Source organism: Neoarius graeffei, chromosome 12 (assembly GCF_027579695.1).
Source record: "Neoarius graeffei isolate fNeoGra1 chromosome 12, fNeoGra1.pri, whole genome shotgun sequence".
Lineage (NCBI taxonomy): Eukaryota > Metazoa > Chordata > Actinopteri > Siluriformes > Ariidae > Neoarius > Neoarius graeffei.
In genome coordinates, this window is record NC_083580.1 from 66,703,480 (window position 1) to 66,717,398 (window position 13,919).

Consider the following 13,919-nt stretch of genomic DNA (forward strand, 5'->3'; position numbering starts at 1 on the left):
GCCTTTCTGTGTGGAGTTTGCATGTTCTCCCCGTGTCCGCGTGGGTTTCCTCCGGGTGCTCCGGTTTCCCCCACAGTCCAAAGACATGCAGGTTAGGTTAACTGGTGACTCTAAATTGACCGTAGGTGTGAATGGTTGTCTGTGTCTATGTGTCAGCCCTGTGATGACCTGGCGACTTGTCCAGGGTGTACCCCGCCTTTCGCCCGTAGTCAGCTGGGATAGGCTCCAGCTTGCCTGCGACCCTGTAGAAGGATAAAGCGGCTAGAGATAATGAGATGAGATGAGAACATTCTTCAATGTAAAATTGCAAAGAATTTGTGGATCACATCATTGATGGTACATAATATCATTAAAAGATTCAGAGAATCTGGAGAAATCTCTGTATGCAAGAGACAAGGCTGTAAACTGACACAATGCCTGTGATCTTCAGGTCCTCAGGTGGCACTGCATTAAAAGCAGACACATGTCTGTAGTGGAAATCACTGTATGGGCTCAGGAACACTTCGGAAAACCATCATCTGTGAAAACAGTTCATTACTGCATCCAAAAATGCAAGTTAAAACAAGATATAAACAATATCCAGAAACACCGCCACCTTCTCTGGGCCCGAGCTCTTTTATGATGAACTGAGGCAAAGTGGAAAACTGTCCCGAGGTTTGACGAATCAAAAATAGAAATTCTTTTTTAGAAATCATGGACACCACGTCCTCCAGGCTAAAGAGGAGAGGGACCATCCAGCTTGTTATCAGTGCACAGTTCAAAGGCCAGCATCTGTGATGGTATGAGGGTGCATTAGTGCACATGACATGGGTAACTTGTACATCTGGGAAGGCGTCATTAATGCTGAATAATATATACATTTCAGAGCAATATGCTGCCATCCAGACAAAATCTTTTTCATGGAAGGCCTTCCTTTTTTCAGCAAGACAATGCCAAACCGCTTTCTGCACATAATAAAGCTGCATGCCTCTGTAATAAAAGAGTCCGGGTGCTAAACTGGCCTGCCTGCAGTCCAGACCTGTCTCCCATTTAAAACATGTGGCGCATTATGAAGCACAAAATATGACAAAGGAACTGAAGCAACTTTGAAACAACGTTGAGCAACTGAAACTGTATATCAGGCAAGAATGGGTCAATATTTCTCTTTCAAAACTATAGCAATTGGTCTCCTCAGTTCCCAAATGTTTACAGAGTGTTGTTAAAAGTACAGGTGGTGCAACACAATGGTAAACATGCCCCTGTCCCAACTTTTCTGAAATGTGTTGCTGACATCAAATTCAAAATGAGCATATAATTTTCAAAAAACAAACAAAAAAAGTCTCCGTTTCAACATTTGATATGTTGTCTTTGTGCTATTTTCAATGAAATATAGGGTTTCCAGGATTTACAAATTGTCATATTCTGTTTTTTTATTTATGTTTTACACAGCGTTCCAAATTAATGGAATCGGGGTTGTAGAAAATGAATCAACACTTTCTGACTTAGTGCTGTAGTATGTATAAGAAAATGAAAATATATAGTAAAATTAAAAGAGCACCACTTTATCATTCCTGAATTGTGATGTTTAGCACCTTATGTAATTCAGCAGTCGATGTTTTTTTTTTTTTAAATACAGATCGGATTTTATGGAGAACCAAACAATACCCATGTTTGAAAATCATGGCCCCGCCACTTTCGTCTTCATTCCCTATAAACAGTGTTCTGTAATGTGTCATGTGTTGTATATACAGAAGCCTATAACATGAAGAAATGTTTTGAAGTTCTTCCTACTTTCTGTTCCATACCATTACTCTTTTGGATCGTAATATAAAATATGATATTGATACTCTCTGATGATAGCTACTCTTGGTTCTTTCCACTACTTATCTTAAAGAATAAATGTTATGTATCGGCTTTAACTTAAAGTTATAGGAAAAACAAGAATGCAGCTTTCAAGACTCACTGGTGGTTTAGTCAGGATATTAAACCCATTTCCCCTCTCTCATCTGTATTCAATTACCAGGCCTTTTTCCTTTAGCTGCTTGTCCCAAAAACAAGACTGGAGAGGAAATAGTGATCGGTTTCCTTTCCATGTGTGAGCCACTGAGGTGTGCCTGCTTTAGAGCACGAGAGGTTGTGGAAGTGGCTAACACACTCTGGTTGGCTGGGAGTTCCTGAGAGTTCCAGTTACCACATGCTACACTCACAGTTACCTCGTGAGAGGATGAGAAAAATGCAGCACTTAACATACCGGACTCAAGTAATCATGCGTCTGTATCAGACACCATATCAAAACATCATGCATTCTTCTGAGTGAATGTCCCTGTTCTCTTGAATGTTATCACTGAGGAAGGGCATTGTAAATATCTGGTCAAGTCATAAAAATGGAACACTATATATATATATATATATACAGTGGTGCTTGAAAGTTTGTGAACCCTTTAGAATTTTCTATATTTCGGCATAAATATGACCTAAAACATCATCAGATTTTCACACAAGTCCTAAAAGTCGATAAAGAGAACCTAGTTAAACAAATGAGACAAAAATATTATACTTGGTCATTTATTTATTAAGGAAGATGATCCAATATTACATATCTGTGAGTGGCAAAAGTATGTGAACCTTTGCTTTCAGTATCTGGTGTGACTCCCTTGTGCAGCAATAACTGCAACTAAACGTTTCCGGTAACTGTTGATCAGTCCTGCACACCGGCTTGGAGGAATTTTAGCCCATTCCTCTGTACAGAACAGCTTCAACTCTGGGATGTTGGTTGGTTTCCTCACATGAACTGCTCGCTTCAGGTCCTTCCACCACATTTTGATTGGATTAAGGTCAGGACTTTGACTTGGCCATTCCAAAACATTAACTTTATTCTTCTTTAACCATTCTTTGGTAGAACAACTTGTGTGCTTTGGGTTGTTGTCTTGCTGCATGACCCACCTTCTCTTGCGATTCAGTTCATGGACAGATGTTGTGACATTTTCCTTTAGAATTCGCTGGTATAATTCAGAATTCATTGTTCCATCAGTGATGGCAAGCCGTCCTGGCCCAGATGCAGCAAAACAGGCCCAAACCATGATACTACCACCACCATGTTTCACAGATGGGATAGGGTTCTTATGCTTTAATGCAGTGTCTTCCTTTCTCCAAACATAACGCTTCTCATTTAAACCAAAAAGTTCTATTTTGGTCTCATCCGTCCACAAGACATTTTTCCAATAGCCTTCTGGCTTGTCCACGTGATCTTTAGCAAACTGCAGATGAGCAGCAATGTTCTTTTGAAGAGCAGTGGCTTTCTCCTTGCAACCCTGCCATGCAAACCATTGTTGTTCAGTGTTCTCCTGATGGTGGACTCATGAACATTAACATTAGCCAATGTGAGAGAGGCCTTCAGTTGCTTAGAAGTTACCCTGGGGTCCTTTGTGACCTTGCCGACTATTACACGCCTTGCTCTTGGAGTGATCTTTGTTGGTTGACCACTCCTGGGGAGGATAACAATGGTCTTGAATTTCCTCCATTTGTACACAATCTGCCTGACTGTGGATTGGTGGAGTCCAAACTCTTTAGAGATGGTTTTGTAACCTTTCCCAGCCTGATGAGCATCAACAACGCTTTTTCTGAGGTCCTCAGAAATCTCCTTTGTTCGTGCCATGATACACTTCCACAAACATGTGTTGTGAAGATCAGACTTTGATATATCCCTGTTCTTTAAATAAAACAGGGTGCCCACTCACACCTGATTGTCATCCCATTGATTGAAAACACCTGACTCGAATTTCACCTTCAAATGAACTGCTAATCCTAGAGGTTAACATACTTTTGCCGCTCACAGATATGTAATATTGGATCATTTTCCTCAATAAATAAATGAGCAAGTATAATATTTTTGTCTCATTTGTTTAACTGGGTTCTCTTTATCTACTTTTAGGACTTGTGTGAAAATCTGATGATGTTTTAGGTCATATTTATGCAGAAATATAGAAAATTCTAAAGGGTTCACAAACTTTCAAGCACCACTGTATATATATATAAAGATCTAAAAAAATACTTGTGCCTTTGCCACTGTAGCTGCACCAAAAGCACAAGGTACTTCGGCTACAATATTTTACTCCAGATGCACTAAACTTAAAATGATGATATAAAAAGTCAGTGACTTTCTCAATGCTACCGAAGTTAAAGGAGCAGTCTGTAATTTTCACTGTCCTCTTCTGCCTGTGAATGAACACTGATAACCCTTTCCCTTCCCCTGAACAGACCATACCCCCTATGTAGAAACCTTGCCTTTTAAAGGTCCCATGGCATGAAATTTTCACTTTCTGAGGTTTTTTAACGTTAAAATGAGTTCCTCTGACCTTCTTAAGTCACCCCAGTGGCTAGAAATTTCATAATGTGTAAACCAAACTATGCCCAACATTTGAGAATGGGGAGATGATCCCCACGCCCCCCCTCTGGATTCCCACCCACTGTATGGATTGCCCGCCCAGCTCAAAAGTTGCCACCAAACATGGAAGTTGCGCTGTACATGGATGTGACAACACAGAAAGGAGTCTGTTTTTACTGCCGACGGGAGAGCCCCTGAAGACGCAGTGGCTTAATTTTATTTACTTCAATAATACGCCGTCGAGTCTACCTAAGACGGTGTATGTTTGTCGGAAGCATTTTCCTGAGGAATGTTTCCACAACTTGGGACAGTACAGGGCAGGTTTTGCACATCAACTGTCACTGAAGCCTGGGTCCGTACCAAGCGTCCCTGCCGCATCAGCCACAAACACCGAACAAGTAAGTGTATAACTGTTAAGTCGTTTTGCCGTGTTTTAAAATCGGTGCCACGTTAGCCTTGCAATGGCTACATTAGCTGTGCAGCTAACCGCTTCCTGCAGTTAGCCAGGTACTCTGCGCTACAAAACCAAAAAGCATGCAGCATGCTCTGTTATAATAGCCAATCAAAACAGTTTTTACAAAGACACCCACATTCTTTTTTTTAAGTCACTCGTTCATTTTATTTGTTTGTTTGTTCAGTAAAAACCCAAACATTTGTTGAATTTATTTTATTTCCTCGCGTCGCACCTTAATGACGTCAGCGCGCGGTATTTTTCCCTTCGCGGTTTGTTCCTTCTCTCTCGCCATAGTAAGACACCCACATCCGCTTGTTCTGACCCACTGGAGGTAGCGTCACAGTGCTGTTAGCCAATCAGAGGTAACACGTTTACATGTCATGAATATTAATGATAAGACCCGCCCCCACCCTCTACCCTTCCCCGCCTCCTGCTTCTCATTAGCAAAACGACGCACTGGGAAAAGCGCTGAAATGGGGCTTTCTCCCAGGAGGCTATATCTACGTGCCGAGGGTTCATTTCAAGAAAGGCTGCGGATATAACATCCGGAAACCTCCACGAGCCCGTTTAAAGCATCAACAAACCACCATGCCATGGGACCTTTAAGGAAAAGTAGTACAACTAAACATCTCTGTTTGGGATGGGGGTGTGGTCATTTTCTGGGCCTGAAAAAATGTCTGAAATGAAGAAAAGTGAGAGCTGATGCATTGTAATATCTCAAATTGCAGCTTTTTAAAAAAAAAAATCTTTTTTTAAGCTTCAGAAGTAGATTATTATTACAAGTCTAGAAACACTTGTAAAAATCACAAACTGCAGCCTTTAAAATGGTTCCCAGATATCTGCCTTGCCCTTTCTTGGATGTCAGTGCATTGTTCCTCTCAGTGATTTCTCTAGTCTGCTTTCGTCCTTGTGTGAACGTGAGTTGATCATGGCTGTGCAACAGCTGACGCTAAGCCCAGATACATGTCCTGGATTTACCTTCTCCGTCTCTTGCTTCTGTCTCGATGGCTTCGATGGCTTCAATGGTGGCTGGGGGGAGAGGAGGGGACCCGGTTACACTCGAACAAGCCATGCATACGGCAGTAAGGCACAGGCAGCAGTAGTGCACCAGTAGCGACGACCCTGCGAAATGCATGCACGCCAACCAGACTATGGAGCACAGAGCCAGTCAACCCCTCAGGCACACACACGCGTTCCTGGACGCCTGGCCGTCCTTCTTAACCTGGCACAGACTCACAGACGCTCACCTCACCCCAGTTTACCCACTGCGGGGAAACCGACCCACTGCAGTCCGGGCTTTGGGGCCACTCATAGTCCATGTAGTATAGCTAAAAGAGCACCCCAAAGCCTGGAGTCTTTCAGAGGATACAGAGATACAGATGGAGAGACAGGTGGAGGAGACAGGGACAGGTTTAGAAAAATGCCCAGAGACCCCGTGTTGGCTTGTATGCTCACCGCTCTGTAGAGTTTGCTTGCCCCCAGACAGCACACCGCTGGGCAGCATGCCAGTTGGAGTCAGCCCCTTCAGTGTCAGCACGTTCTCACTCTCCTCTCTGTATAAAACCAGATACAGACACAAACTCATACAAGTCTCTAGTCTGTCGTATGTCTGAGGCATTTCTTAACCGATTGACTTCGATTAGCATCTTGAAAGTGACTCCATCACTGAAAGTCCTTCATGTACCTGAGCACAGAGAACATCTTGGCCATCTTGCCAATGGCACGTATCTTGTTCCTAATCACCTCTTTTCGTGCAGCTGCTGCGTTGGCTGTGGGTGGACATATGATTTCAGACTATATTGCCACAGGGAAAGTCATTTAAATGCAAGGCTTGCTGGGAGCAAGAACACTATTCGAACTTCTTAAGAACACTGTGAGCTCACTTCTGAATACAGCACTTTAGAAGACAAAGCCAAAAGGAGAAAGTAGATAGAACAGTGTGCAGAATTTCAAGGCAATATCTTACCATCAAAGATCTCATCGCCGTCGTTCATTAGTTCATCATCAGAGCAGATGCTCAACACATTCACCAGCATCTCTGTGACTGCAGGGGAGAGTTTATGGATAATCATTATGGGGGTCATAGATAATATACACACACCCACACCATCAGTGTTTTCCATTTGAATGCCATAAGTCTGAAAGAACAGAGTTACCTTTCTCACCCACGAAGGGCAGAGACCAGGTGAAGACGTCCATGAAGTTGGGCAGCCAGTAGGGGTGAGGGGAGCAGTTAAATTGTCGAATGTTCATCACATTATTCTCATACTTCAGGACAGCCGCTGATATGGGAACACATAAATACACATGTGCACAAATACATGCATCTGCACACTGACTAAAGTTGACAGCCCAAGACCTGAAGCAAAATCAACAGTGATTTGTTCATGAATGATGGTTAGTGAGTGACTAGGACTTAAAATGAGCACCTGCCCACCTACCAAATGCTAGTAAAATGTGGCACTGAGGGGGCTACCGAGTCGCACAAAAAAAAGTGTGTGTCAAGTATGACTCCTGACGATGCCACAGGAGCAAAATTGACTGTGCTCTCTCATATATTCCCTCTTTTGTCGATCACTGTGACATGAGCCAATTGTGGGCATTTGTGAGCACATCTCATCTCATCTCATTATCTCTAGCCACTTTATCCTGTTCTACAGGGTCGCAGGCAAGCTGGAGCCTATCCCAGCTGACTATGGGCGAAAGGCAGGGTACACCCTGGACAAGTCGCCAGGTCATCACAGGGCTTACACACACACACTTTTCATATGAGCTACATCCGGGAAGTGCAGATTCAAAACCATGACATAAATCTCTATATGTCACTCGTGAGGAAATCAGTGAATTGTTTTGATACATTTGTGAATGTGTCAATATAATAAAAAGAAAATATCACACATTAGCTTGAAGATATGAAGTTTATCAGCCCTGTGATGACCTGGCGACTTGTCCAGGATGTACCCCGCCTTTCGCCCGTAGTCAGCTGGGATAAGCTCCAGCTTGCCTGCGACCCTGTAGAAGGATAAAGCGGCTAGAGATAATGAGATGAGATGAGATGAGATGAAGTTTATCTTCTCATGTTGAAAAACTGACATCGCAGATCTGAGTAACATCTCATCTCATTATCTGTAGCCGCTTTATCCTGTCCTACAGGGTCGCAGGCAAGCTGGAGCCTATCCCAGCTGACTACGGGTGAAAGGCGGGGTACACCCTGGACAAGTCGCCAGGTCATCAGAGGGCTGACACATAGACACAGACAACCATTCACACTCACATTCACACCTACGGTCAATTTAGAGTCACCAGTTAACCTAACCTGCATGTCTTTGGACTGTGGGGGAAACCGGAGCACCCGGAGGAAACCCATGCGGACACGGGGAGAACATGCAAACTCCGTACAGAAAGGCCCTCACCGGCCACGGGGCTCGAACCCGGACCTTCTTGCTGTGAGGCGACAGCGCTAACCACTACACCACCATGCTGCCTCTGAGTAACATATTTAAATAATATTGGCTGGTGTTGAGTGGTATATCAGATATATTCCATTCAGCTAGCATGATATTGAATGATTCGAAGATATATATATATATATATATATATATATATATATATATATATATATATATATGTCTCTTGTAAATATGTGTGAAGAATATCTAACGAAGTTTTGGTAGCCTTTCGGATATTCAACGTGTTTTTCTCTTTCCTGTTGAACAAAGAAATGCTTCTGTGCATGTGCAGCAGAAAACTCTCTCATTGAATATTCGCATCAGCTCTGACGTGTGATGTCATGTTGTCTTGACAACCATGCAATATTGTAATCCATATTCAACGCTCATTCTCCATTGGGTAGAGTGATGGCATACATGTAGGATAAGTGATATGCTAACAATATTGCATGCTATCAAACCAAATGAATGGAACCTACCAGAAGGGAATAGAATACATGTTTTTATTTCAATGAAAAGGTGTCCTGTGTGTATAATAATTCACTCCGATGATGTCTTTCATGGTGACTAGATGCGTGTTGTCAAAATGGTGAACCGGTTCAAATTTAAAATTATTTTGATTAACTTGCATATTTTTTTCGTGGATGTGTCCGTATAATATAAAGAACATCACACAGTGGTGTGAAGATATGAAGTTTATCTTCTCGTGTTGAAAATATTTTCATTCATTTGCTTCGCTCACTCATGAACTATGTTTACCACTTGAAGATGAACTTCATATCTTCACACAAGCGTGTAATAGCCTCTCTCTCATATATATGTGTGTGCGTGCGTGTGTGTGTGTGTGTGTGTGTGTGTAGAAGAGGGTTGATAGCGCTTTCCTTTGATTGTGTTACTATGCACTGTGATGCAGCATGAGCAGCAGTTCAAAAAATATGTGATGGCCAGCTTCATGTGTCTCAGAAGTAGCATGTGTTAACCTTCAGCATTCTCCTACCGCTTAGTCAGATATGTAAATAGTCACTCTTATACGGTTTATTCATTCTCACTTGATGGAATTTCAGCTGAGTGAAATGTTCCGACATACATCATCCAGAGTTGATATAGAGGAAAACCTTTTGGACCAATGACAGAAATCTCATCATTAATGAAAAGTCATGGGCATGCTTGGTTATTGTCTGAGTGGAGTTTCATCCCCTGTCCATTGAACATTAGCCCTTGACTTGTCTCTGCATTAACTCCGATGAAAGGATGACCTACAGGGTGGTACATGGCTAAGAACTCACTGATGTTTTCCAAGTACAGACAGGTGTGAGGCAGGGATGTTTACTATCACCATTCTTGTTCCTGATAGCCATAGACTTGGTCATGAGGACATCCACCACGGGAAAGGAAAACAGCATCCAGTGGACCCCTGGAAAACAGTTAGATGGTCTTGACTTTGCCGATGACCTTGCCCTCGTCTCCCACACTCAACAACAGATGCAGGATAAGACCAACACGGTGGCCAAGAACTCCGCATGCCTAGGCCTCAACATTCACAAGGGGAAAAGCAAGATCCTCAAGGTTAATACAGACAACATCCTATCAGGCTGGAAGGGGAAGCACACGAAGAGGTAGAAAGTTTCACATACCTTGGTAGTATCTTGGACAAAAAGGGTGGGACAGAGGCCGACATAAAAGCCCGTATTGGCAAGGCAAGGACAGCTTTCCAATGGCTGAAAAACGTTAGGAAATCCACAGGCCTGACCACCAACACCAAGATTAGAATGTTTAATACCATTATAAAACCAATCCTGATGTACAGCGCAGAGAAATACTGTCACCACCATGAGAAAAATCCAGGCCTTCATCAACACCTGCCTCAGACGAATCCTTCGTATACACTGGCCGAATACCATCAGCAACAAGGAATTGTAGGAGACAACCAACCAGACCCAAATACAAAAGGAAATCCTCCAAAGACGCTGGAAGTGGATTGGCCACACACTTCGTAAACATGCAACAAACATTACAAAACAGGCCCTCACTTGGAACCCAAAAGGGAAAAGAAAGAGGGGAAGACCGAGAAACACTTGGCGAAGGGATCTAGAGGCGGATTTAAAGAGGATCGGCAAGAAGTGGGAACAGATAGAGGAATTGGCCCAGGACCAGAAGAACTGGCGAAAACTTGTTTGCAGCCTATGCCCTCTGAAGGATGATGGGAGATGATGATGATCCCCTGTCCATCAAGCATTAGCCCTTGATTTGCCTCTGCATGAGTTTATGCAGTATGATGCTGCCAGATGACTGGTTGATTGGATCATTGGATGAATGTGCAGGCGTATACGTGTTCCTGTGGACTGTAAGTTTGCATATAATAACTGTAAATAGATACAGATATTGAATGCTACACGGCCCTGCGATGATCTGGCAACTTGTCCAGGGTGTACCCCGCCTCTCGCCCATAGTCAGCTGGGATAGGCTCCAGCTTGCCTGCGACCCTGTACAGGATAAGCGGCTACAGATAATGGATGGATGGATGGATTGAATGCTACATAAAGAATATATTAAGAGCTGACCCGCACATACTTGATATTTTTAGAGAATTCATGTGTTATGTGAATTGTTAGCACGTTGAGTACAATACTGAGTACAGTAGCATGTTTGTCTATTTTTGTGTGTGTGTGTTGTATTCTAAGAATTATCCACCAGATGGCCTCTTGTGAAGCCTGAGCTGCTGACCCTGTTCCATCAGGAGAAATAAAGCCACATGGATGGAGTCAGTGAAGCTGACAGCCTCTCCCACCCACACATCTCCTCCATCCTACTCTGTTTATTATAGATAACACTCCATGCATACACATACAACACATCGACTGCAGTCAGATTTGTCAATATTTGCCATACTACTTGCTCGGATTTCGTGTTGTAAGGAAATTATGGCGTGAGGTATACAAGATCTACAGATCTGAGGCACGAACGCAAGTTGCACCCACCTTTGTTGTTGTAAACATCAAGGTAGTTTGGTGCAGAAAAGATGGTGATGAGTGATGGGAAGCCAGTGGTCTGACTCTTCCTGTACATCCGGTATCTGTAACGAAAAAAACACACCAACACCCATATCAGAAAGGAAGGGAAGGGTAGGGGGGCTTGTCATCACATGAATTTAATCATAGATTGAAGAAGCGAGTGTGTGTGTGTGTGTGTGTGTGTGTGTGTGTGTGTGTGTGTGTGTGTGTGTGAGACAGAATGTGTCTGCATACATACCCTGCATCTTGTGCTTCATGTGCTCGGATGACTGATAGCAAATTATTATTCTGTAGGAACTCACACACCGCTGGATAACTGTAAGACAGACAGAGCAAAAGAATGAGTGAGAGGACAAGTATGTGTGAGTTTAGGATGCAGTCAGCAGGGGATCTGTGACGTGTAGACATGTTTCCAGAAGGAGTGTGACAACACTGGACAAAACCCAGAGGTAGGAATGTTAGCACTGACAGCATGGTCTGTGAATTCTGGCTCTGACAGTTCCTCAAGCTCAGCTCCATTACTCAAGGATATACACTCACCAGCCACTTTAATAGGAACTTGTTCTTGATTCTAAGATTCCTGTTCTTGGCTGCAGGAGTGGAACCCAATGCGATCTGCTGTTTCATGCTGAGATGCTTTTCTGCTCACCACAGTTGTAAAGTGTGATTATATGAGTTACTATATCCTTCCTGGCAGCTCGAACCAATCTGGCCATTTCCCTCTGACCTCTCTTATCAACAAGACGTTTGTTTCCACCCACAGAACTGTCACTTAATGTGTTTTTGTTTTTCGCACCATTCTGTCTAAACTTTAGAGACTGTTGTGTGTGAAAACCCCAGGAGATACCCTAGCAGTTTCTGAAATACTCAAACCAGTCCGTCTGGCTCAAACCAACACCCATGCCACAGTGAAAGTCACACTCTGAGATCACAATTTTTTCCCATTTTGATGTTTGAAGTGAACATTAATAACTGAATCTCTTGATTTATATCTGCATGATTTTACGTATGCATTGTGCTGCTGTCAACGGATTGGCTGATTAGAGACCTAATCGGCAGCATGATGGTGTAGTGGTTAGCACTGTCGCCTCACAGCAAGAAGGTTCTGGGTTTGAGCCCAGTGGCTGACAGGGGGCTTTCTATGTGGAGTTTGCAGGTTCTCCCAGTGTCTGCGCGGGTTTCCTCCAGGTGCTCTGGTTTCCTCTCACAGTTCAAAGACATACAGATTAGGTACAATGGGGGTCATTGTAATTGGCACAAGCTGTAGTGGTTTCCCAGCCACAATGTATGTACATATATATCTTGCTATGGCAAAGCTAAATAAATAAAATCAAATAGAACTGCGGGCGGCACGGTGGTGTAGTGGTTAGCGCTGTCGCCTCACAGCAAGAAGGTCCGGGTTCGAGCCCCGTGGCCGGCGAGGGCCTTTCTGTGTGGAGTTTGCATGTTCTCCCCGTGTCCGCGTGGGTTTCCTCCGGGTGCTCCGGTTTCCCCCACAGTCCAAAGACATGCAGGTTAGGTTAACTGGTGACTCTAAATTGACCGTAGGTGTGAATGTGAGTGTGAATGGTTGTCTGTGTCTATGTGTCAGCCCTGTGATGACCTGGCGACTTGTCCAGGGTGTACCCCGCCTTTCGCCCGTACTCAGCTAGGATAGGCTCCAGCTTGCCTGCGATCCTGTAGAACAGGATAAAGCGGCTAGAGATAATGAGATGAGAAATAGAACTGCATAAAACAGCAGGTGTATGGGTGTTCCTAATAAAGTGAGTGTAATTGCTCTCAGCTAGAAATGTGTACCAGACTTTTTAAAAAATTCTGTTTACACAATTATTTTTTTGTTTGAAATTGCCCACAATATTTTCTGATGACTATTAAAATCTTTATACAATTAATTGACTATTAATATCAGTTGGACATGAATCCAATCTCAAGATGATTTCTGTACTGACGTGGACTTATTGGACTTTGTACATGGACTTGGGCATTGGTCTCGTTAAATATTTTCATAATCTCGAACAAGAGTTTGTAAAAATAATGCTTCTGTTGTTCTGGGTCTGGTAACCAAACAATATGCCTATATCTATTTATCCAGAGAGTTTATAAATGTGGTCTGGCGTATACAATATGAAACTGGAGTAAAGGATTTGGTGGTTTTCAGTCTCAATCTTGACTTGGTCCCACTTTCATCTGGACTTGATATTGACTTGGCTTTGATCCCCTTAAGATTTGGTCTTGACTTGATCATGGCTAATCCTGGGGTGCATTCGAATACTCATACTGCCTTACTATATAGGATGCAAAAAGCAGTACGTTATAACTTGTCTGGTATCTGAATACTCGGTAGGCTCTTAAAAGTAGTTGAACGATACCTGGAGGATCTACTACATCCACTGAAATTTTGAAGTGTGCAGACATAACAGAGTACGCTACTCTATTCCATAAGTCAGCTGGAGCCTGAATAACCGAAGAATTCCTGAGAAAGAAAAAAAGAAAAATGGCAGACTGAAGCGAAGCCGAGTGGTTGCAGCGTCCATGGGGTGTCTCTGGTGATGTACAAATCTAAGTATCAGGAACAGGAACAGTTTAAACATTTCTGCCACTGCAAAATTAAATTTTGGTGGCATGTGTCATCTGTAACTATC

The 13,919-nt window shown here is 43.1% G+C and overlaps 1 protein-coding gene across 2 annotated transcripts in view; it reads right to left on the reverse strand.

Moving 5' to 3' along the window:
* The window catches only part of ppp3ca (protein phosphatase 3, catalytic subunit, alpha isozyme), a 145,942-nt gene that overhangs the window by 1,485 nt on the left and 130,538 nt on the right, over positions 1–13,919 (reverse strand). Inside the window, exons 7-13 of one of the 2 annotated variants that reach the window (XM_060935185.1) lie at positions 11,516–11,593; positions 11,245–11,339; positions 6,974–7,099; positions 6,784–6,861; positions 6,502–6,586; positions 6,273–6,370; positions 5,796–5,846 (exon numbers count right to left, since the gene is read on the reverse strand). In XM_060935185.1, coding sequence (XP_060791168.1) covers positions 5,796–5,846; positions 6,273–6,370; positions 6,502–6,586; positions 6,784–6,861; positions 6,974–7,099; positions 11,245–11,339; positions 11,516–11,593 — 611 coding nt within the window. The remainder of the gene's footprint in view (positions 1–5,795; positions 5,847–6,272; positions 6,371–6,501; positions 6,587–6,783; positions 6,862–6,973; positions 7,100–11,244; positions 11,340–11,515; positions 11,594–13,919) is intronic. The other variant, XM_060935186.1, reaches the window with a different exon arrangement.